The sequence below is a fragment of the Cydia amplana genome, chromosome 24 (assembly GCF_948474715.1).
Source record: "Cydia amplana chromosome 24, ilCydAmpl1.1, whole genome shotgun sequence".
In the NCBI taxonomy this organism is placed as follows: domain Eukaryota; kingdom Metazoa; phylum Arthropoda; class Insecta; order Lepidoptera; family Tortricidae; genus Cydia; species Cydia amplana.
Genome location: NC_086092.1, coordinates 8,917,335 through 8,943,324, shown reverse-complemented (window position 1 = coordinate 8,943,324; position 25,990 = coordinate 8,917,335). Strand labels below are relative to the sequence as shown.

Below are 25,990 nucleotides of genomic sequence, written 5' to 3'. Positions count from 1 at the left end.
TAAACTGATATAATTCAATGTTTAGACGGATAAATAAGTTATAAATATATTCAAACGTATTTATTAAACTAAATTTTATACTTATTTAAATGGCAGTTTTAGGGAATTTTAAGCATAGATATGGCAACATGCTAGTCCAGTTAAAGTGCGTTTAGATACTGCACAAATGAAATAAAATGCAAGATTGAAGTATACCTATGAGTTTGAATTATATCAATAGTTTTTTTATTTAAATTGATGAAATAAACACATGTTACAAGTATACCTATTTTCATCAATTTTATGACTAAAACTATCGAATAAATATTATAAATCCAAGTAACTTTTAATCTGACAACTAAATAGCAGTAATCGAGACGTAATATTTTGACATTTCTTTCTTTTTAAACACGTGTTGTACGTGTGATGGACTCTTTCCGAGTCCAGTTAATATTTACTAGAAAATAACAACGTTACAATTACAAAATGAGTTTGTACAACTTTAAAAAGATCGCCGTAGTCCCTACGGCTAAGGTAAATATTCAAATATATATTTCTCAAATAATATTTACGTGTGTTAAAAGTAACCTCAAAATGTGTTATTTTCTGTGTTTTACAGGACTTCATAGATATAATTTTATCAAAAACACAAAGGAAGACTCCTACAGTAGTGCACAAGCATTATAAAATATCACGGATACGTGGGTTTTATATGAGAAAAGTGAAATTTACGCAGCAGAACTTCCACGACAGACTGTCCCGTATTATTCAGGTTTGTGTCAGCAATATGTTATATAAAAAGTTATTATACAGTTAAAACTTACTGATTTGAGCTTGTACAAAGTTTTACGTTTACAATTGACATGTTGCACAATGTTAACTTCTTATATTTATACATTTTTTGAGACAGATAAATAAAGATAAGGAGGCTATTATCTTTGTTTGGTTCACTTGAAATATGTCTCTAGATAATTTAGCAATATTTAAATATTTTGCTATTTATCTTTTATTTAATGAGAATAAATCTGCCCTCCTTATCGCGGGTGCAGTACTTGCATGAAAACCCTCGTGCAAAGTACTCCGTTTGCGATAAGCAGGGCAGAAATAGCAACAACTTACTCAATATTTACAGATACTTGTTAGAATGTGCTAATAACTAAAGATATAATGTCCATAAATACATACTTTATAAGTATCATACATAAAAAGAAAAACATGATAATGATTGATAAAAACTATCCCATTTATTTCCCCATGCCTTAAAGGATCTATATCTGAATCCCTAAAGTCTTTTCTCCTATCTTTGCATTCCCTAATATTGTTTGTCATAATGATCAGTTGTCCTAACACTAATTTTGGTTTCCCTAATTATTGATTGCTTATCCTAATGTTATTAAGCATATTTTCTTTTTTGCGAGGGTCGCAGTTCTAACCCTAACCTAACGCACTTTTGTGGCAGCATGTTCTAAAACCTAACCATTTTTCAGAACCTTACATTATGGAAAATAATCGTTATGACAATTGATCGTTAGGGCATGTGCCCATTAGGACAAACCAGTTAGGACAAGTGACTTTAGGACAAACATTGTTAGGGATTCAGAATGACAGCCTGCCTTAAATTATCTCGGTACCGAATTTCATTTAAATAGGCGGTTTAAGCATGAAGCGGTAACAGACAGGCAGACAAAGATACTTTTATATATTTATAATTAACCTATTTCTATCTATTTGAATTTATTTTGGCAACATATAGGGATGTTATTGTTTATAAACGCTGTAGTTTTAGCGATTACGTAATTGACTCTTATATGTCACTTATCTCAACCTGTTTCCATAAAAAAGTCCTGTTACCACTTGATGACCGTATCTTGTTCTGCAGGAATTCCCGAAGCTGGACGATGTGCACCCGTTCTACGCTGACCTGATGAATGTGCTGTACGACAAGGACCACTACAAGCTGGGGCTGGGCCAGCTCAACACCGCTCGCCATCTCATTGACAAGTCAGTTTACAGTATTTTCTTTCAACTGCCAAAGGAGGGTTACTTTTAAATCATATTATTATGCATAAAGTGGTTTCTAGTGATTGGCAAACTTTAAAAGAATTGCAAGAAAAATTACTAACGCTGATGTGAGAAAGACCGGAATATAAATCTTATTGCTGAGAAGACCAAGAACTCTCGTATTTGTATGTATTTTGCTCAGTCAGAAAGGATGAGTACGAATGCAGGAGTTAAAAGCGACAAAAGAGCCTGTAGATGGCCTTCCCTTATGGATGGTCTTTCCTACATTGAATTGACCGTAGTTCTAGAGATCTCAGGTGCAAATGTTGTTCTCAGCACTCGTAAGAACTGCTAATTTTTTGGGTTACCAATCTGCCCTCTCCACCATTTTGACTGGATGGTTTCCAATGATGATGTTTCATCAGATTTTTCTATTATCATTCTGTATCAATAAAAATCATCTATTTAGGGTACAACGGTTATTAAGTCGATATTATTATCTTTTTTCTTTTTACTACAATAAGTCCCGCAGTTCGGCGTGCCTTTTGGCATAGGCCTCCTCCAACCTTCTCCACTGTACTCTGTTCTTTTGACGGATTCGCTTTATTTTTATTTTTTATTGTCATAACCGTCTCGACTGCCTTTTGATTGGTTGCTTGAAATTCCAGTGTAGCAAAAGACTACGTGCGCCTGCTCAAGTACGGTGACTCGCTGTACCGCTGCAAGCAGCTGAAGCGCGCGGCGCTCGGCCGCATGGCCACCATCATGAAGCGACAACAGGCCAACTTGGCTTATTTAGAACAGGTTAGTACCATGGAATCATCTGTTTGGATCGCTGGTTGACTGGTAGAGAAGGCCTTAAGGCATGGCCACCATCATGAAGAGACAACAGGCCAACTTGGCTTATTTAGAACAGGTAAGTACCTCAGGGAGCTGAGTTTGTTTGGGAAATGTCAAATACGGTAAAATTACTAAACTAAACTAAATTAAACTTTACAGCAAACATTCAACAGGTAGGTATATACAGTGTAAAGGTACAAAACATAGAAAGATCTATTTGGCATATCCACATCAGGGATGTTGCGGATGCCGATTTTTTGACATCCGCGGATGCGGATGCGGATGCGGATTTTTAAAGGCTCACATCCGCGGATGCGGATGCGGATGCGGATGTCAAGATAGTACCATAAAAAACGTCAAATATTACATTTTAGTAATTTTTATTTCAAAAAACCGGCCAAGTGCGAGTCGGACTCGCGTTCCAAGGGTTCCGTACATTAAGTCCCACTCACTCATTTCTAATAGGTTGTTTTGATTAACGACTAAATTACCTACCAGTCTAGCAGTTACGCCGATGCTAAGACGTTCCTGTACCGACCTGTTCCACATCCGCATCCGCATTAAATCCGCATCGATTTTATGCGGATGCGGATGCGGATGCGGATGTTGAAAATAATGCGGAAGTTCCGCGGTTGCGGATGCGGATGCGGATATTCGCAACATCCCTGATCCACATAGCCACAATTGAAAACACAAGAAATAAAATAACAACATTCAGTATTTTTAAAAGTCGTGTATAGCTTTATTATAAATGAATATTTGAATTTCCTTGCTTTGTTGGCATAATTAACAAAAATCCAAAACTCCCCAGGGAGTAAATTAAGTTACAACTCCCGTTAAATTTGCGTGAAGTCCCACACTTTAGAGCAAGTGTGATAAAAATGTTTTTATCATTTGTCCAGGTCCGACAGCACTTAGCCCGTCTGCCGTCCATCGACCCGTACACGCGCACCATCATCATCTGCGGGTTCCCCAACGTTGGCAAGTCCAGCTTCATCAACAAGGTATGTACATATACGATATGCAAACTCGTACTTCAACCTTATACTGTACAAACAAAGAACGCTTAAATATTTTACATTACGCATAATATTATTTCTAATTTCAGGTTAGGGTTACCTGTATCACATAGGGTTAAATATGTTGAGGTTAAACACCCACCAAACAAAAGCCTGTAGTTTATTGTTAAAGTCTCTTTGAACTGAGCTATTTACCTAATGTTGAATCACCAATGCTCGTTTCACCTATTTTTTTAAATACCTAGTTAACCTTTTAACTAGTAGAAATAGACTGATATACAGGGTGCCCAGTAATTAATGGATAACCATCTAACCACCAACAGGGCACCTCAGGCTGGTCCAGAAAATGCACTTATAGGTCTAGTAAAAGTTTCGTGGTTTTCGAGATAATCGAACTTTTCTGTCTTTTTTAATAGCTAGCACCATACTTTAAATTTAGAAAAGTGTGATTATCTCGAAAACCACGAAACTTTTACTAGACCTAGAAGTGCATTTTCTGGACCAGCCTAAGGTGCCCTGTCGGTGGTTAGAAGGTTATCCATTAATTACTGGGCACCCTGTATAAGACATACAACATGGGGCTCATTTCGCCGCTGTCTGATAAATAAGACAAAACTTCGTACCCCCCGGCGACAAAAGCACGCTCGATGACGTATTCTATGGCGGTTAAAAGGTTAATGATCAATGAACCTGTAGTAGTTTTGAATAAAACACTTGCTGAGAGTCTTCAATGATGGTATATTTATAAAACAACTTACTTATCAGATAGATACATATTTTAATAAAGGATCTAGATGCAGTCCCGTAGCCGTCAATAGTGAAAGTGAGGCGGGGCTAGATGTCATAGCTGTCATAGATTATTTTCTTAAGGCAACGTCACACTGTGTCTATTAAGGTGGCTTTACACTCTACTACAGAACCTAAGCTTGAATAATAATGTTTCAGATAACTCGCGCCGACGTGGAGGTTCAACCGTATGCGTTCACGACCAAGAGCCTGTACGTGGGACACACCGACTACAAGTACCTGAGGTGGCAGGTCAGTTCCATCCTGATATTACCAGGCGTGGCTCACTCCGCGATTTCCTCTCGTCGCTACAAGTACATGCGGCCCACACCAATGTTGGTGTCTAGCCATAGCAGTTGCCGCGCACCGCTACGGAACGGACACCTGCTCGCGCTCGCGCCACCTAGCGGTCATATCTGTCGTTATAAACGCGTTTTGTTAGATAGTGGATCTTCTGTACCTAGTACTATATTTATTCTGTGATATTACTACTCAAAGGTTAACATTTATTGCCACCCAGCCAAACAAGACATTCGCGCCAGGCCACAAAAATGTCTTCATATAAAGCTGTAGTACCACGATCCCGACTGTCGGGTCGTGCGACCTGGGAACGAGATCATAAAATACCCGATAGTCGGGTTTTCAGCACTGAATGTGGCAAATGTGCTTAGAAATGTTAAAATAGTTTCTGTTTTTACAGTACATATGGTCCTATTTTCCCGCACTAGTGCGTAAAATAACACTTCGTGCGATGTCAAAAGTTTAAAGGGCCATATGTACTGTAAAACGTTGTACGATACACGTGCGAATAGGTATGTAATTCGCAACTCGTGTCGATTTAAAACACTCCCTTCGGTCGTGTTTTAATTTATCGCCACTCGTTTCGAATTTCCTCTTTTCCGCACTTGTATCGTAAATAACTAAGAGAATTTTTTTGCAAGCAAGCTTATTTTTTGGCAAGTGTATAACATTCCCGCACGCAAAAAGAGGTGTTAAGTTTGACGTCAATGTATGTCAGTCCGTGGCATCCTAGCTCTCAAACGGATGGACCGATTTCCATGGTGTTTATTTTTGCGTAAAAGCGAGTTTTCTTGCGATAGTTCTTAGTTCTTACCTATGTTTGATAAAAATAGATTCAGTAGTTTGAAGAGTATCAGCTCTTTTACAAAATGATGAAAACATTTTTGGCATAAAAAGTTTTTTTTCTTTTTAATAAAAAAAAAATTTAATGGGTTTTGTCACACAGTCATCATCTTCCTTGCGTTGTCCCGGCATTTTGCCACGGCTCATGGGAGCCTGGGGTCCGCTTGGCAACTAATCCCAGTAATTGGCGTGGGCACTAGTTTTACGAAAGCGACTGCCATCTGACCTTCCAACCCAGAAGGTCAACTAGGCCCGTATTGGGATTAGTCCGGTTTCCACACGATGTTTTCCTTCACCGAAAAGCGACTGGTATTAAATATCAAATGATATTTCGTACATAAGTTCCGAAAAACCCATTGGTACGAGCCGGGGTTCGAACCCGCGACCTACGGATTGCAAGTCGCACCTTCTTACCGCTAGGCCACCAGCGCTTTGTCACACAGTGTCATTTTTTTTATTGAAAGCAACGATAAAGGTTGTAGACGGTCTTCCCTTATAGACGGTATTCTCAACATTGACATTATGTAATTTATAAAATATCGTATTGGCCCGATCGAAGCTGAGTCAAGCTACTTGTTTGTCGTCAGTCAAAGCGCGGCCGACACTAAACTTTGGTAATATGGTCGCACGACGTATCATTAATATATGATCGTGCATTACCCATATCAAATACAAGCTTAAAAAAAACGGAAGTGCAAGTCGGACTCGCCCACCGAGGGTTCCGTACTTTTTAGTATTTGTTATAGCGGCAACAGAAATACACCATCTGTAAAAATTTCAGTTGTCTAGCTATCACAGTTCACGACCTGGTGACAGACAGACAGACAGACGGTGGAGTCTTGGTAATATATTTTTACCCTTTGGGTACGGAACCCTAAAAACATGCTCATACTATTGTACCATACAGAAATAATTAAGTAAACTTAGTGCTCACTCCCATACATCAGTTTCCTTGCTTAATGAATAATAATAACTTGTATGGGAGGTATGGTAAAAAGTAATATTACTAGTTTAAAACTCGCTTAAAACGTATTATAATATTAATATATAGACGTATATAAGTATGTAGACTGTACATTTTGATGCAAGTGTGCAAGGTGTATTTTATGAGCCGTAGACGAATGAAAGAGACGGTAGAGTACAAATGACATTTACGCACGTACATCGAACAATGATTTTAATTTAATTTTTTAACAAGCAGAAACGTGTGCGACCGATGCTAATTAAGCTTAGAATAAATTTAAAAGTGGATAAATTACTTTCTTGAGTGAGACTTGAACTCACGGCCTCTGGATCGACACTCCAGCGCTCTGCCATCTGAGCTACCAAAGCCTACCCAAGGCAGTAATTTTTCCACTTTTAAAATTTATTCTGAGCTTAATGATTAATACCTTTTTTTTCAGGTGATCGACACCCCCGGAATCCTGGACCACCCGCTTGAAGAGCGCAACGTGATAGAAATGCAGGCTGTGACAGCGCTAGCGCACCTCCGGGCGGCCATCTTGTATTTCATCGATCCCTCAGAACAGTGCGGACACAGCATCGAGGAACAGGTGAGACCAACGTTATTACAAGCTGAAATAGATGTGGCCATTCCAGTGGCCGTTTGAGTGGAGGGGTTATTCCCACTAGTTACCACCAAGTTGTTACCAGTGGTAACTACTGGGAATTTTTTTTCCCATCATTTACCACTGGTAACTACTGGGAAAATTTATTCCCAGTAGTTACCACCAACTCGGTTTAGTGGTAACTACTGGGAATAAAAATTCCCAGTAGTTACCACTAAAATTTTGTTAGAGTTAAATACTAATAAAAATAGTATAATTAGTAAGAGTATAAATACAGAGTGATTTTGAATTACTTAATAAAAGCACTTGAAAAATAATCTAAACGGATTATTAAATTTATTCTTACATATATTATAGTTTTTGTACTAGTACCGGTTAAACTGTTTCAATACTTTTGGTCACTTTTAAGACAGTTTACTAAAACACTAATCGACTAACAATTATTTGTTAAATCAGTCGATATATATACTATACTAATTATACTGTTTTTATTAGTATTTATCTTTAACAAAGTTTTGGTGGTAACTACTGGGAATAAAAATTCCCAGTAGTTACCACTAAACCGAGTTGGTGGTAACTACTGGGAATAATTTTTCCCAGTAGTTACCAGTGGTAAAAGGTGGGAAAAAAATTCCCAGTAGTTACCACTGGTAACAACTTGGTGGTAACTAGTGGGAATAACCCGAGTGGAGATTATGCGGCCCTGACCACTAGGCTACCCGGCCACGGCGGTACCCGTCCCAAATTCCCTAGTTTATGCTATGCTAAAAAAATTGCTGCTCCCCTGGATTTCACATACAATGTATTTCCGTCCTCTTCGCTTAACCTTTGATGGGGTTATTCTACTTCTATATTTTTAACCGACTTCAAAAATTCTCCCAACACAGGCAAATATATTGCTTAGGAGACACCATCCCTCAAATTATATGAGCAGTTTTTTTATGAAATAAAGAATTTTGTAAAACAAACGGTGTACGAGAAACAATATAGTATTTTTTAGGGTTCCGTACCCAAAGGGTAAAAACGGGACCCTATTACTAAGACTCCGCTGTCCGTCCGTCCGTCCGTCCGTCTGTCACCAGGCTGTATCTCACGAACCGTGATAGCTAGACTAGACAGTTGAAATTTTCACAGATGATGTATTTCTGTTGCCGGTATAACAACAAATACTAAAAACAGAATAAAATAAAGATTTAAGTGGGGCTCCCATACAACAAACGTGATTTTTGACCGAAGTTAAGCAACGTCGGGCGGGGTCAGTACTTGGATGGGTGACCGTTTTTTTGCTTGTTTTGCTCTATTTTTTGTTGATGGTGCGGAACCCTCCGTGCGCGAGTCCGACTCGCACTTGGCCGGTTTTTACTAAATCTTTATTTATAGTTGGATGGTTTTAAAATGTCGGGATCCACTTGACTACCTGACGATGAGGATAGAGTTAAATTACAGGCCCGTTCGAAGCTGTCAGGCCAAATGCCTGTCGTCAGTCAAAGCGCGGCCGACAGCATTCTTTGATATATGGTCGCACGACGCTTAATCAATATGCGATCGTGCATTACCCATATCAAATACATTTACTTCTGTCTACTTTGATTACTTAATTTTTAACATAATAAATTATTCGATTGTAATAAGTTTCTGGATAAAATTAAATTTTTGGTATAAGCATTTATCGCTGAATGTACTTTTCTTTCCACAGGCAACTAATACTCATTGAGACATTTCTAAAAACCCCAAACACAATTAGGTTGCGCTGTTTTATCACAGAGTTCCTATGGCCACCTCCTGTCTCCATCATCAGATTAGCTCGATGGTACCATAATATTGCATCGTCACCCGACTTACATATTTATGCAAATTTTCAGCTTCATCACAAACCGGGAAGTGAGTCAAATCAAATACAACTTGTAAAAATACATACATACATATAATCACGCCCATTTCCCGGAGGGGTAGCCAGAGACCACGGATTTCTACTTGCTACGATCCTGACATACCTCTTTCGCTTCCGTTACTTTCATAACATTCCTAGCCTAGTCTGTGGTCTGGCCTAGTGGGTAGTGACCCTGCCTGTGAAGCCGCGGTCCTGGGTTCGAATCCCAGTAAGTGCATTTATTTGTGTGATGAGCACAGATATTTGTTCCTGAGTCATGGTTGTTTTCTATGTATTTAAGTATTTGTATATTATATCTATCGTTGTCTGAGTACCCACAACACAAGCCTTCTGAGCTTACCGTGGGGCTTAGTCAATTTGTGTAAAAATGTCCATTAATATTTATTTATTTTTATTTTATTTATTCCTCATACACGCTCGCCGGTTTAGGGTGCTCTTGACCTGGCCTTTCTCCAGGATTTCCCCGATCTGATAAAATAAAATAAACTTGTAAGAATCTTTTTTTTTTCATGTAGATATCTCTCTTTGAGAGTATAAAGCCACTGTTCAGCAACAAACCGCTGATCGTGGTCCTGAACAAGATGGATGTGCTCCGGCCTGAAGACCTCGCCCCGGCCAAGAGACAGCTCATCGAGGAGCTGGTGGCCCGCTGTGCCAAGAACCCCGTCAAGTGAGTACTGTAGTGTACTTTACCATAAGTGAAAAAAATACATAGATTGCTCATTCCATACATCAGTTTTGGTACCATAAAGACTATTATTTTCATAGTCTACATCAGGGATGTTGCGGATGCAGATTTTTTGACATCCGCGGACGCGGATGCGGATGCGGATATTTAAAGGCTCACATCCGCGGATGCGGATGTCAAGATTAGGTACTTAGAAAACGTCAAATATTACATTTTTAGTATTTTTTTATTTAAAAAAAACGAAACGTTTAGTATTTGAGCAAGAATATAGGTGCGTTATACTTAATAAACAGTAACTTGGCCGACTTTTCTGGATCTAGACAATTTCGTTATAGGTAATGACGAAATTACCTAGCACTTACGCCGCCGCTAAGACGTTCTTGTACCGACTTGTTCGACATCCGCATCCGCATAAGCTCCGCGTCGATTTTATGCGGATGCGGATGCAGATGCGGATGTTGAAAATAATGCGGAAGTTCCGCGGTTGCGGATGCGGATGTTCGCAACATCCCTGGTCTACATCTAGCATCGAGTAGCGGAACTATCAGTACTGCTACTTGACAATAGATGTAGCACCGACCGGAAAGTCTAATGCTCAACAACATAAGACTTTCCAGTCAGTGCTTCCGCTACTCGATGCTAGATGTCGACACTGAAACTAATAGTCTTTTTGGTACCAAAACTGATTCATAGAGTGAGCACTCTTGTCTTACTAGGTATATTTCTATGAAAAGGGACCTTATTGTCGGTGGCGCTTACGCCGCACAGCGTCGCGCGGCATTGTATTCATATCGGAGCATCGTTAATAATGGCGTAACCGCCATCGACAATAAGGTCCCTTTTCATAGATAACGTCACAAATATGTCTTATGAAAGTTTAATCTCGATATGAATCCTGTAGTTTGCTTTCAGTTATACTGTTATACTGTCGGAATTGTATGTATGTATGAATAGGGATGATGACACATGTTGAATTTTATAACAAAATCTAGTAAAATAGATAGCAAACGAGCAATTTATCACAATAATGTGGATATTAAAATAAAATATTGAAAAATTACAAAACAGAACCTGAAAGTTTCAAAATTTAAGTTTTTTTTAACTTCCAAAAACGATAAAAGTAAGGGTACCATTCGATTCCTTACATTTCATGCAATAAAATATTGTATAGCAACTATATACATAAACGCAATATTTCACCGACAAAAACGCAATTTTCTTGTTTTGTCCATACTACAAGATGGGCGATGACGTCACGGCCCTAGGCCGTTTTGTATAGGGCGTTTCGCGAGTGAAGTGCGACTGTCGGACTTTGACTACAATTTCTGACTTTTGTGTTACTTTAATGCAATGGGTCCCATATAGACAATTGATCCTAAAAACAAACCCGATCGATTGATACCATAAAAAAAAACCAGCCAAGTGCGAGTCGGACTCGCGCACGGAGGGTTCCGCACCATCAACAAAAAACAAGCAAAAAAACGGTCACCCATCCAAGTACTGACCCCGCCCGACGTTGCTTAACTTCGGTCAAAAATCACGTTTGTTGTATGGGAGCCCCACTTAAATCTTTATTTTATTCTGTTTTTAGTATTTGTTGTGTTATAGCGGCAACAGAAATACATCATCTGTGAAAATTTCAACTGTCTAGCTATCACGGTTCGTGAGATACAGCCTGGTGACAGACGGACGGACGGACGGACAGCGGAGTCTTAGTAATAGGGTCCCGTTTTTACCCTTTGGGTACGGAATCCTAAAAATTAGTCATGTAGCCTATTGTTGTCAGTGCTGAGTCTAACTCCGCGCCACGAGACGCGAGTGTAAGCGGTGGGCTCGGGGCTCGTCTCGTGGCTCGCAAGCTCGTCGAGCTAATATAATTTAAACACTAACGGCACGGCATAAGGTTTATAACCGAATGACAAGCCGAACGCGAGTGTAAGGCCCTGGTCTCCTATAAACGCCATCGGCCGCTTACAGCGTCTGCGTCACGATGCTTACTATAGAGATGTACTGTTGTGGTCTGTTTTAGACGTCGACGTCAGCGTCTTTTTTGTTCAAAAACGTTGACGCTGACGCCAGTCGCCACGTACAGCATAAAATAGGAGACCAGGGCCTAAGCGGTGGACTCGCGTCTCGTGGCGCGGCTCGCGGCTCGTCTCGTGGCTCGCGCGAGAGTTTAAACCGGGGGTAAAAAGAAATGAGTCATGTAGCCTATTGTTGTCAGTGCTGAGTGTAACTCGGAGCTGTCGACGGTGCCCGTGATGCGGACCTCGACGGTGACGGACGAGGGCGTGCAGGAGGTCAAGATCGAGGCCTGCGAGCGCCTGCTCGGGCACAGGGTCACAGAGAAGATGCGCACCAAGAAGGTATACCAACACTTCATACTGTTTAGACGGAGCCTGGCTCCCGCGGGCCGGATAGGAACGGGCCGGATTTGACCCGCGGGCCGGGGCTTGGAGAGCCCTGGCCCCAATTTCACCACGGTGACAGGTGCGACAATTGTAAAACGTCACTGGCATCCATGGGCTACGGTTACCGCTTACCATCGGGCGGGCCGTATTCCTGTTTGCCACCATCAGTGTATTATTTAAAAAAAAAAATTATATTGGAAAAAAACAGATATTTTTCTTATCAAGTTTCTGACAATTGTCACAAGAAACACGACAACTGTCACATAATTCCGACACAGAACTCATTTCCTGTCAAGAATTGCCGACAATTCTTTTAAATCTTGTGACAATTGTCAGAAACTTGGTAAGAGAAATGTCTGTTTATTTCCCATATAATAAAGTTTTTTTAAATAATACACTGATGGTGGCAAACAGGAATACGGCCCGCCCGATGGTAAGCGGTAACCGTAGCCCATGGATGCCAGTGACGTCAGCAACAGTGATGTTTTACAATTGTCGCACCTGTCACTGTGGTGAAATTGGGGCCTCTGGTCTAAACAGTTTAAAATATGTCTCACGAAAGTTTAATATCGACTTTTCATACTCGTATTATAATAGGGTATTCTGGGTATTTGACTGCTAGTCAAATCGGTTTTTTTTTTTCGAACTGTCAAAACGATTTTGCTACTATGGAGTTTATATGAAACACTAGCATGTGACGTCACAATCAAATTACCTACTCTATAGTGTTATACTCGTACGGGTTTTAAAATAGAAATTGTGTCTAAAAATAACTGCTGTCTACTTACGTTTCTCTATTAATCTTCTGGTGCTTTATTTCATGCATAGTGTAAAATAATTTATTTTAAATACAGTCAAATACCCCATTGATTGCATCAATAAATTGTTCTAATAATATGCTACTATTTAGGAATTATTTATTAAGAAATTATTTTACAAGGAAAAGTTCCATATTTGTTCCTGCTGTTACTATCTATGTCAGGGTTCACCAATTCGTTTTTCTAAGGGTCCGGTTTTTAAAATAATATGTGACGTTATCTATGAAAAGGGACCTTATTGTCGATGGCGGTTACGCCATTATTAACGATGCTCCGATATAAACACAATGCCGCGCAACGCTGTGCGGCGTAAGCGCCATCGGCAATAAGGTCCTTTTTCATGGATAAAGCCTCATATGACCATCGCGGTCCGTTTCTTCTTGAGTTTATTAAATAACTAAAACAAATATAGTGGGTCCGCGGGCCGGATGCGGGCCGCGGTCCGCCATTTGGTGACCCCTGCTCTATCTCCTCAGGTGGACGGCATCCTGAACCGCCTGCACGTGGCCACAAAAACAAATAAATTTTCAAACAAATAAAGATCAACTCTATTCCCTGCACTATAGGTTTAAATTTAAGTGGCAAGTTTTGGGTTTGGCATTTGTATGGCTGGGCCATTATTTATTTGTCAATGCTTTTGCCGATTATGTTTGTCCCACAGACAAGACATCCTCTAGACTGAGCATAGTAACGCTACCCCCTCTGCCACTCATACGGTAGATTTACTCCATCTTCGAGCCAATCCCGTGCCGTGATTGGTCCGTGTCTTTGAACGGACCAATCACGGCACGGGATTCGCTCACCTCGTCCCCCCGCACTCCCGTATTTTTGGCAGCATCGGTTTCATGAAATAATTGCTCTAAACTCAGTCTAGAGGATTTCTAGTCTATGGTTTGTCTCTACAGGTGGACGTAGACATGGGTAACTCCGGAGTGATAGATAAAAAAGATATATATCTTTCTCGTTTCATGAATCACTCTTCTTGTCTTTACGAATCCGAATGTATCAGTATATCCGTACGTCTCACTCCCTCGGCAACGATTTATGAAAGCGATAAGCGAAGTCTCGGTCGCGCATCGACCGAAGTAACACGAACGAGCGACAGCGGTCGTTCGGACGGATTCGGACTCGTCATTATAATTAATATACTCTCTCTCTCTCTCATGACTCAAAGTCAGCAAGTGCCGATGTTGCGAGCGGGACGACTGTTACACACGGATATAAAGATATAAAAGAGTGATACATATCCCAATGATAAAATAGTATTTTATGCAACCGTTGTTTAAGAGAGGTCAAAAAAGCCGAGTGGCGTGAGTAACAATTTGAGGTGAAGCCGAAAATTGTTAATAAAGACGCCATGAGTATTTTTTGACTCAGTTAAACAACGTTGCATACAATACTTTTTCTACGACCAAGCACTTACTTTGAACTAAAATTGTAAATTTAACAAATATTTTTAATTCAAGAAGTAGCAAAAATGTAGGGTACGGGCGGGAAAAGAATGAATGAATGAAATTTAAAAAAAAACATGTCTATGGTTCACTTATTTGTCAGAGATAACATTTAAAATATGGTTGGCAACACTGTATTTCATTCAATATTTTTTAAGTGTTCATTACACGAAGTATCGTAAAATCGCCAAAAAGATACTGCGTGTATGCACAAATTCTTTTTTGGGGAATAGACTAAAGACTTGACTACTATAAGGTAGGGGGTTAAAGGTGTGTGCACGACCCTTTAAATGACAAATAAAAGTACGGGAGTAGAAAAAGATATATATCAATCTTTTCCCTCTACTGATACATTTCGCCCATGTCTAGGTGGACGGCATTCTGAACCGCCTGCACGTGGCCACCCCCTCCCCCCGCGACGGCAAGGCGCGCCCCCCCGTCATCCCCCCCTCCGTGCTCGCCAAGAAGCAGCAGGCGGCAGACAGGGAGGCTCGCAAGAGGAAACTGGAGAGGGAGATAGAGGTGGAGGAGGGAGACGACTATGTTTTGGGTAAGATCTTCGTTAACCCGTCGTATGCGGCCTGTCAGATTTGATAATTGAAAAAGTGACCTTGACATTTAAAACAATAAATTTAAATTCCCACGCACGGCACGCACGGATCCTTATCTAAAGTAGACGAAGGGTTAAGTCTCTTAACCCTTAAATGCATAATGATGTAGATCTACATCGTATATGTGACGTTATCTATGAAAAGGGACCTTATTGTCGATGACGCTTACGCCATTATTAACGATGCTCCGATATAATTACAATGCCGCGCGACGCTGTGCGGCGTAAGCGCCATCGACAATAAGGTCCCTTTTCGTAGATAATGCCCCATATTTTGTAGGCCTGTGGCCTCAATATGCATGTATTTATTTTTAATTACTATGATTTTTTTCTTTATTCTTCCCACAATCTATACAACATTACCCATCTATTTCAATTTATTAGGAAATTATACAAAAAATCATGCATTTAAGGGTTAAAATTCCTAGTTGCATCCTGAAAAGGCCCGGGGTCCGCTTTGGCAACTTAAGATTTGATGGATTTAAACATGATATACTAAAATGTGCCATTCTCGACCAAAAGGGTACTTACTGTCGAATGTCAATAAGGCGCTATTTCCTTATAGCTTCAATTTGAAATAAACCTTATCGAAAACCAAAAATGTAGTACCTAATTAAACGTCACAAATTACAGTTCAATTGACTAACTTCTTACTCAACCACTTTCATTACCTTGTACTTAAATAACAGAGAAATTGGAAAGTTAAACTGTCATTTTAGTATGTAGTTATACTCAATGGCATCAACTTGGCGAATCCAGGGGGGGAGGGATCCATGTGACCACGTGACCCCCATGACCATAAACCTGGATCCGCTCTTTAAGGTTGGGGTTGGAACCTGCTGTTATTCGTAGCTTCTTGTATTCTTGGAATTAAGATAAATGATAGTAATTGTTTGCTTCTAAACGGTTCTGACATTTCTCTGTTTGGCCCTATGGTTGACTGGTAGAGAATGCCACTAGGCATTAAGTCTGCCTTTTGTACTTTATTCGATGTGCATAAAGTTTAAAATAAATTAGTTATTTGGCCCGATCGAAGCTGAACCAAATCACATGTTTGGTGTCAGTCAAAGCGCGGCCGACAGTATAATAGTTTGACATATGGTCGCACGACGCATCACCAATATCAGATCGTGCATTACCCATGTCTAATACACATTATTTATTATTTTCTATTACATAAACTTGATACTAGAACATTGAGCATGGCAGGACTGAAATAGCGGTAATATTCCCGAATTTTTTTATGTGAGACATTTTAATTTCGATTTTTTCCACGTGTCTTTGGTTACTTAGATACAGACAGACAGCATAGTCTTATATAAATCATCATACTTTCGATTTAGAAATTAAGAAAATAAATTAGTCGTGCGTCGTCGAAAGTCGAAATAAACTTGAATAATAAAAAACAAACTGGTAGTAACCGGTATATTATAAACCGGTTTCGAGCCTTGAAACAAAAATCCTAATCCAGGGCTTCCCGAACTTTTTTTTACTGTGACGCCCTTGGGAATTTGAAATTTTTTGCGACGCCGCCATTGACTTATATCTCTGGACTGGCCTTACGTACACTAAAAATGGTACTAGTTCAGCTCACTCACGTTTTTTTCGTTCGAGCCAATCGTGTAGTCTAACGCAACTAGTTGCGACCAATCGCGCGCGTGATGCGAACTCATCAACCAATCGCGTTGCAGCGTTTTCACACCACTGTACTGGCCCCATTCATGCTCCATTCTTATTGCCCGTCCTGTGATATATATATATATATGTCAAGGGAATGGACGCCCCTCTCCGATCAAAAACTACCTACCATACAAGTTGTAGTTGCCAACACATGGCTTAGATCGCCTCACGACGTCCTTGGGATAATTAGGGAAGCCCTGCCCTAATTTAACATTAATTTTATTCGTATTTCCAGACTTACAGAAGAACTACACAGAAATCGCGGAAGAGGAGCGCCACGACCCCATCCCCGAGTTCTGGGAGGGGCACAACATCGCAGACTACATCGACCCCGACATCTTCGAGAAGCTCGCGGAGTTAGAGCGAGAGGAGGCGCTGAGAGAGGAGGGCGGCATGTACGCCGTGCCCAAGATAGAATTAGATGAAACTATGAAGGAGATTAAACAGCTGGCTATTCAAATCCGGTGAGTTTTCTATAAAAAAATACTTTTTTAATGCCTGTCAATGTTTTTTGTCACTGGCGATCGATGCTGCCAAGCCGTGTGGTTATTTACCACCATCGAAGTTGAAGTTTTTTGTTTTGTAATTCGCAGTGCCTTAGTAGTAAGAATGTAATGCTGTGTAACTAATTTGAATAATAAATAAATAAATATGGTATAAGACGAAGTGTGGCTCTGACCACTGTGGAGTCTGAATATATGGGCATACAGATATAGACAAATCTGGTAAGATTTCTATATAAAAACTATTTTAAGAGGGTTGACAACGCTCATAAGACAGTTTGTTTGAGTCACTGGTGATTTATACTATCAAGTCGTGTGCTTTTTTGCTTCCATTATTTTATCTTAATATGGTACGACTCTTAACACATTCATTGCCATAAGGAACAAGACATCCGCGCCAGGCCACAAAAATGTCTTCATATAAAGCTGTAGTACCACGATCCCGACTATCGAGTTGTCCGGCCTGGGAACGAAATCATAAAATACCCGATAGTCGGGTTTTCGGCACTGAATGTGTTAAGTGTGGCTTTCACTACTAAGGAGGTTGAATACATGGCCACACACTAAAGTGGGGTTCGATAGAAATTTTATTAGATATTGGCATAAATTTCGTATACTAAAGAATCCTTAGTTAGTTCAGTTAGTTTTTAAGTAAGTTGTCAAGTAAATTTAATTTGGAGAGGATTCAACATCTTTTTGAAGTGAAAACTTCTTTAGCGGCGTTGGGCACTTTTTGAGGTGGGGAAAAAATGATAAACTCGAGACAGCGTAAGGCGATCACGTGACCGTAAGGTTTAGATGGCCACTCATTTAGATGGCATTTAAATCAATAAAGAAAAACTCAATGACATAATTCAATAAAGCTACATTTTGATGACATCGCTAATAAAAGTGAACTCTAGTACAGGTGAATAAAACTCAAAATATCATGACCAAATATATTTTGATGCGAGGTCTGCAAGGTAACTTTACAATTTCTATTCGAATTTTAAACAATTAACGCTACAAATTTGAATTTCGAATTTTAAACAAGCTCACCAGCTGACCAGCAATTTCGGAATTTAAAGTTTTTCAATAGAAATGAGGATGGGTCAATTATACATAGTGCTGCAGACATTTTGGACTAGTCATTGAGTTTTCACTTCTGTCGGCACTCCCGGAGTGCAACCCGTTGTTTTTTTATAGACAGCAATATATTAATCACATGTCGTTTGTTACAGCAACAAGAAGGCGGTTCTTAAAGACGAATCCCGTATCAACAAGCAAAGCACGAAGCCAGTCATGCCGAGGAACACTCGCGCCAGGCAGCGGGACAGATCCACCACCAAACTCAGAGACGAGATGGAGAAACTGGGTATGTTATGAATTAAAAATGAAATAATGTTTTATTTCAGATCATAACGATCCAGGAAATACACACTTTATACAGGTAAAGCTTTGGATTCCTCCGAAAACGGTGCCGTCATATAGCGGCCGCAAAAGACGGCCGTCTTTACGGTGGCGACATGTGGAAAGTACCACGGCGTCACAACACACCGTCATCCACCAAGGTCAAAGCGGGAAATTTGAAAAATGTAGGCGCGATGGGATAACGTCCCATAGAAAATTTGAATTTCGCGCCTTTTCCTACTGACAAGATTTGCTTAATCATCTATAATTTACTTGGAGGATGAAATATCATCAGAAGAGGAAAATAATCGTAGTACGGAATCATTTATTTAAATTTCGTGTCATTTATTCAAAATGGCGTCACCGCTATCTAATAAAACGTTCACGAAACTATCGGCAAGGTCATGACGGCCGTCATCTTACGTTACGTTGACAATCAACGTAACGTAACGCCGTCTAGGAAACCGCGCCATCTTGTTTACATAGACAACGTTCTAGTGACGTCAGTCAACGCTATATAGCGGCCGTAATATGACGGCACCGTTTTCGGAGGAATCCAAAGCTTAAGAGTAGAAAGAGAGAGAGAGAAGCCAGTCATGCCGAGGAACACTCGCGCCAGGCAGCGGGACAGGTCTACCACCAAACACCAAACTCAGAGACGTGATGGAGAAATTGGGTATGTTATCTCTTTTTAGGGTTCCGTACCCAAAGGGTAAAAACGGGACCCTATTACTAAGACTCCGCTGTCCGTCCGTCTGTCACCAGGCTGTATCTCACGAACCGTGATATATAGACAGTTGAAATTTTCACAGATGATGTATTTCTGTTGCCGCTATAACAACAAATACTAAAAACAGAATAAAATAAAGATTTAAGTGGGGCTCCCATACAACAAACGTGATTTTTGACCGAAGTTAAGCAACGTCGGGCGGGGTCAGTACTTGGATGGGTGACCGTTTTTTTGCTTGTTTCGCTCTATTTTTTGTTGATGGTGCGGAACCCTCCGTGCGCGAGTCCTACTCGCACTTGGCCGGTTTTCTTTCCTAGTTGTATATGAGAAATCCCACCAAAAACATTTTCATGTAAAATGTTGCCAAGACGAAACCATAAGGCTCGCACTGACAAAAAGTTATCAGATCTCTTGTAGAGCCAAGCTTCTAACACTACAGGCCCTACCTTCACAGACTCTACACCTTAGTCCAAATATGTGGCTTGACCGTTTCGTCACATGGGCGTTAGGTGAAAAATGTATTCACTATTCATTATTTTTTATTATAAAATAGTTCTTGTAATATTGAAACGGCCAAGCCACATATTTTGACTAAGGTGTAGAGTCTGTGAAGGTAGGGCCTGTAGAGTTAGAAGCTTGGCTCTACAAGAGATCTGATAACTTTTTGTCAGTGCGAGCCTTATGGTTTCGTCTTGGCAACATTTTACATGAAAATGTTTTTGGTGGGATTTCACATCTTTTTGTAAGTTGCTTATGACAATCTTCTGATTTAAAGGGTTGCGGGTGATTTACTATTAAAAATCCTGAAATACGTACCTGGGCATATTTTATATACAATCTGCTTTTTACTGATTCCCCATACAAACTTCAACCCCCTTTTTCCCCTAACGCCTTTTCCACCCCTTTTCACCCTTACGGGGTGATTTTGGGGTTGAAACTATTTTATATCCTTCTCCATAACAATAACTATCTACATACCATACCAAATTTCAACTAAATCGGTACCGCGGTTATTGATTTCCCATGAAAAATTTCACCCCCCTTTTCACCCCCTTAGGGGCTAATAATTTAAAGTTTTTGAATTTTGTTGTTGTTTGTGGACTAATACTCACATACCAAATTTCAGCTTCTTAGGACTTGAGGAAGTACCCTAGAGGTTTTGATGATCAACAGTGAGTGAGTGAGTCAGTGACGAAATCGGGGTTTTTTAGACATTAATAAAATCTTAAGTATAAGAGCTATGCAATTTAAAATTTTTATGCTTATTAAGTCCACTCTTGACATCATATCCCGAGAGTTTTGTTTATCTGGTATAATCCAAACCCAAGTTAAGAGGGTTCAATAACTTAATATAATATCTTTTTTTAAAAAAGGGAACCGCCTTCAAAAAACCAACCCACTGAAAAGTACAAAATAATTTTTATATGGCACCCGGCCCTTTACGTGTCCAGTCCCTATCCCACGGCGTAAAGCAATTTTTTGCCAAAAAGTAATTAATACCTAATAATAAGAAAATTAATAATCATCCGGGTAAATACTTAGTTTTTGAAGTCGGTGCCAAACCAAAATTTTTGAGAACCGATATTTTAGACAACGAAGAACGCTGTACTTACTTGCATTATAAAGACATACTTAGTTTACTCATTAATTTAGTTCTTGAAGGTACTACGTACCTACTCGTATTGTTTTTCTGATTGGTAGTAAGTAAAGACTGTTTTTGTTGGTTTGGCACCGCCTTCAAAAACTAAGTAATTACCCGGATGATTATTAATTTTCTTATTATTAGGTATTAATTACTTTTTGGCAAAAAATTGCTTTACGCCGTGGGATAGGGACTGGACACGTAAAGGGCCGGGTGCCATATAAAAATTATTTTGTACTTTTCAGTGGGTTGGTTTTTTGAAGGCGGTTCCCTTTTTTAAAAAAAGATATTATATTAAGTTATTTTATTTTGGTTTTATTTTTGTTTATTTTAATTTTTTAATTATTTTTTATTTATTTTATTTTATTTTTTACTTTTTAGTGATAGGTAGATACTTCATTTATTTTAGGTTTTGGGCTAAAATACTAGTTTGTTAGGCTCTCCATTTAGTCTACTAATGTTGGTGATGGCCTAACTCGATGATAATCGCGACACAACATAATATGACGTTTTGGTGCTAAACGATTTGTATGTATATTGCTCCCACTTCCACTCCCATTCCCAGTCCCAGTCCGAGTCCGACTCCCACTCCCACTTGTTTATCTAAATCGGTTTTAGCAACATAAATTTGTTGGTAGGTATACCGATACCGGGTCCAATTGGTTTTTCAAACCATCCATGTACTGTACACTAAAACCTTCTCCAGAATGTAACAAACACTTTTCTGAAAACCGCATCAAAATCGGTTCAGCCAAACGCGAGATAATCACGAACAAACATACACACATACATACGTATACGTAAATACATACGGGTCAAACTGAGAACGTCCTTTTTTTAAAGGCAGTTAGAAAAAAGTTCATCGACCCACCTAGTGGAACTCCGCAACATAGGCACACGACGACAAGTCGGTTAACCAAAACAAAGTGTGCCTATGTTGCACCAAACCTAAGTTCCACTAGGTACAGCAAGGGTTCAGCATCAGCTCTATCTTGGGTACTGCTCTCCCAAGTGCTCATCAAGATGTGACAGATTACCAAAATAGCGTGGGCCTATGTTGCACCAAACCTGAGTTCCACTAGGTACAGCAAGGGTTCAGCATCAGCTCTATCTTGGGTACTGCTCTCCCAAGTGCTCATCAAGATGTGACGGATGACCAAATTAGCGTGGGCCTATGTTGCACCAAACCTGAGTTCCACTAGGTACAGCCAGGGTTCAGCATCAGCTCTATCTTGGGTACTGCTCTCCCAAGTGCTCATCAAGATGTGACGGATGGCCAAAATAGCGTTGGCCTATGTTGCACCAAACCTGAGTTCCACTAGGTACAGCCAGGGTTCAGCATCAGCTCAATCTTGGGTACTGCTCTCCCAAGTGCTGATCATGAAGTGATGGATGACCAAAATAGCGTGGGCCTATGTTGCACCAAACCTGAGTTCCACTAAGTACAGCCAGGGTTCAGCATCAGCTCTATCTTAGGTACTGCTCTCCCAAGTGCTCATCAAGATGTGACGGATGACCAAAATAGCGTGGGCCTATGTTGCACCAAACTTGAGTTCCACTAGGTACAGCCAGGGTGAACCCTGCCAGCCAGGGTGGTTTGGTGCATCAGCTCTATCTTGGATACTGCTCTCCCAAGTGCTCATCAAGATGTGACGGATGGCCAAAATAGCGTTGGCCTATGTTGCACCAAACCTGAGTTCCACTAGGTACAGCCAGGGTTCAGCATCAGCTCTATCTTGGGTACTGCTCTCCCAAGTGATCATCAAGATGAGACGGATGACCAAAACAGCGTGGGCCTATGTTGCACCAAACCTGAGTTCCACTAGGTACATCCCGAGTTCCACTAGGTACATCCAGGGTTCAGCATCAGCTCTATCTTGGGTACTGCTCTCCCAAGTGCTCATCGAGGCGTGTCGGATGACCAAAACAGCGTGATCCTATGTTGCACCAAACCTGAGTTCCACTAGGTACAGCCAGGGTTCAGCATCAGCTCAGATCTATGTATACTAAAACCTTCTCCAGAATGTAAGAAACACTTTTCTGAAAACCGCATCAAAATCGGTTCAGCCAAACGCGAGATAATCGCGAACAAATATACATACATACATACATACATACATACATACATACATACATACATACGGGTCAAACTGAGAACCTCCTTTTTTTTTGAAGGCGGTTAAAAAAACGACGAAGCGCTTCGAGAAAAGGTAGGTAGTGCCCTTGCGCTTCGCTTTGCTCGTCTTGGCGGGGGCACTACCGTGCCCCCAGATATCCTACACACAAAAAACACGTCCGTATGGTATTGCATAATGAACTGATGTGAAATCTACTTTCTATAGTAGAAACATGAGTCTACCGATGCGATCGATCGAGGGTCGATTTTTCAAGGCCGGAGGTTGAATCTAGCCATTTTGCGGTGAAAGTTTCCTTTAGTTGACATATACAAGATAACACACTACGTACTTATACTGTTAATAGTGTTATTACCAGGGATGTTACGGAGCTCCGTTTCCGTTAAGTCTGAACTTCCGTTTGGTATTACACATCCGTTTCTGTTCCGGTTCCGTTACTTTTGAAACGGAAGTTATATCGGATGTCAATGCTTAGCGCGGCAGCGGGACATGAGCGGTGTACATCAAAAACAAACAGGTTTATACCAGTCATTCGCTCATAGCCCCGCTTGCCACGTGCTGCAGTAATTAGATGTTCTGGTTTATCCGTGTTTTTTTTAATTTAAAGTACCTATTCGTATGTATTGTGTTGTGTAATGTATACCTACTGATAGTACTGACTCGGGCTCCGGTTCTGGTTCCGGTTCCGTTTTCGGTTCCGATTCCGTTTCTGGTTCCGATAAACTAAATTTAAAACATCTGGTTCCGCTTTCGGTTCCGATAAAACCACATCCGTTACATCCCTGGTTATTACAGTAAAATGTTTCAGTAACCTGTATACTTACTTGTATACTTTCCAGGTGTGGACATGTCCGAGACGAAGCAGGCGCACTTCACGCGCACGCGCTCTCGCTCGCGCTCGCTGTCCGCGCCGGCCGTCAAGCGCGCGCGCGTCGACGTGTCCCGGGCCCGGTCGGTTTCCCGCCCCGCCAGGGATGAGCAGGGAGTCAAGGACACACAGGTGAGAGATGCTACACTTTGTAACTTTGTTATTGAGTGGGATTTAGTCTAGCGCCAATCACGACACCTATGCGTTCACACTCACAGAATACAATTTTTATTTTGACTCCAAACTTTCGAATTTTAGGCGTTATTGGGTATATTTTTGATGATTGTGATACTATTTTAGTTTTAATTCTATTTTTCACGTATGTCTATATTGTCTATTATGTGTCGTTTAAAATCTAAAAGTCAAAATGTTTTTTTTTTCTTATTTCGAGTCTGAATTGATTTGTCTTCTAACAAGCAAATTTTCTTTTTATATTATGCGAAAAATTAAAGACAATCTCCATCACCCATCACTCACATTTCATGGGGACTCATTAACCTTTTGGACGCCAATGACCGATATATCCGCACCGTAGGTTCAACGCCAAAAACCGATTAATCGGTCACAGACCACAGAGCAACATAGACCTACGTGCATATGCATAAAGTTCAATTTCAGTTTTGACACTTCGGTGACGCGGCGTCAGCGTGACAGCTTTTGTGTTTGACACGCCGTCGATAAGGTTAATTTTGATCCCAACACCAACAATTCCATGGACGAATGCCCTTGAAATATTCTTCCTTACCATATTTAAAATCCTTATATCTTCCTCTCCAGATGGCGAAGCGCGCGAAGAACATGGCCCACGTGGCCATCGCGAAGAAGACCAAGAAGATGGGCCTCAAGGGCGAGGCCGACCGCTTCATCGGCACCAAGATGCCCAAGCACCTGTTCTCCGGCAAGCGCGGCGTTGGCAAGACGGACAGGCGATAGTTTTAGGGTTAACTTCGAGTTTAGAAGTATGGAAGGAATATTTAGTTATATTTTTATCACATGGTTCATTTTGAATTATATTGTATCATGGAAGCAGATCTTGTCAGTAGAAAAAGGCGGCAAATTTGAAAAATGTAGGCGCCTCTGTAGGTCGTCTTATAGAAAGTTTGAATTTCGCGCCTTTTTCTACTGACAAGATTTGCTTGACCATCTGAGGAGGGTCTTTTCAAAAGGGTTTATTTTTTTCTTAGCGGTACTTCTAGAGAGAACCTTGCTCAAGAAAATTTAAGGTCCAATTTAGAAATAGATTCCCAGAAAAAATAACCCCTTTTGAAAAGACACTCCTCATCTATAAATGCCAATAACGACACAGGTGCGTTTATGGTTTGCGCTCCAGTGCGCAATTTTCATATCAATTTACTTCTGTTCTTTAATACATTTTTTATGTAAAATGCCTATCTTATCTGGTGTTACTACGAGTATTCAAGAGAAAGTGACTATTTATGCCTAAAATAAAGTTGTACAAAATGATTCTGTGTCTCATTTTAACCCATTTCTTCCACTAACGACCAAGGGCGAAGCCGACCGCTTCATCGGCACCATTATATTTGTAAGAGCGAGATAAACTTACATTAACCCTTAAATGCGTAATGATGGATGCAGCCTACACAACAATAACATATAATTTTTCACCACACCAGCTCGGAAAGGCTTACTTTGCACTTCAAAAACTGATAGCAAAGTTGCATTTTATTCACATGTGAGGCAAAGTAATCAAATGCAAATTTTGAGTTGTTTTCTTATGTTTGCTGGTAGAATTGACTTATGATGATTTTGGATGATAAATATTTAATAACATTCATTTGGATTTGATTTTGTTTGATATTTTACATTTAATGTTTGCT

General features: G+C 40.3%; 1 protein-coding gene and 2 non-coding genes across 4 annotated transcripts; all 3 read left to right on the top strand.

Moving 5' to 3' along the window:
* Positions 1–378: 378 nt before the first annotated feature.
* On the top strand, positions 379–25,178 carry LOC134659322 (nucleolar GTP-binding protein 1). 2 transcript variants are annotated; one of them, XM_063514976.1, is made up of 14 exons: positions 379–513; positions 599–751; positions 1,859–1,980; positions 2,649–2,784; positions 3,723–3,824; positions 4,785–4,877; positions 7,172–7,321; positions 9,743–9,897; positions 12,140–12,281; positions 14,965–15,145; positions 17,121–17,349; positions 18,609–18,742; positions 24,124–24,284; positions 24,930–25,178. In XM_063514976.1, exons 1-14 carry the CDS (start codon positions 466–468, stop codon positions 25,083–25,085), a joined length of 1,962 nt encoding a protein of 653 aa, XP_063371046.1. In that variant the 5' UTR covers positions 379–465; the 3' UTR covers positions 25,086–25,178. The 2 variants fall into 2 exon arrangements, with proteins under 2 accessions (XP_063371046.1, XP_063371047.1); XM_063514977.1 differs by lacking the exons at positions 379–513; positions 599–751; positions 1,859–1,980; positions 2,649–2,784 and adding an exon at positions 2,850–2,896.
* On the top strand, positions 6,311–6,445 carry LOC134659377 (small nucleolar RNA SNORA16B/SNORA16A family). Its single transcript, XR_010097810.1, has one exon. It is a non-coding gene; the product is annotated as a small nucleolar RNA SNORA16B/SNORA16A family (small nucleolar RNA).
* On the top strand, positions 8,778–8,909 carry LOC134659376 (small nucleolar RNA SNORA16B/SNORA16A family). The gene has a single exon (XR_010097809.1). It is a non-coding gene; the product is annotated as a small nucleolar RNA SNORA16B/SNORA16A family (small nucleolar RNA).
* Positions 25,179–25,990: the final 812 nt, after the last annotated feature.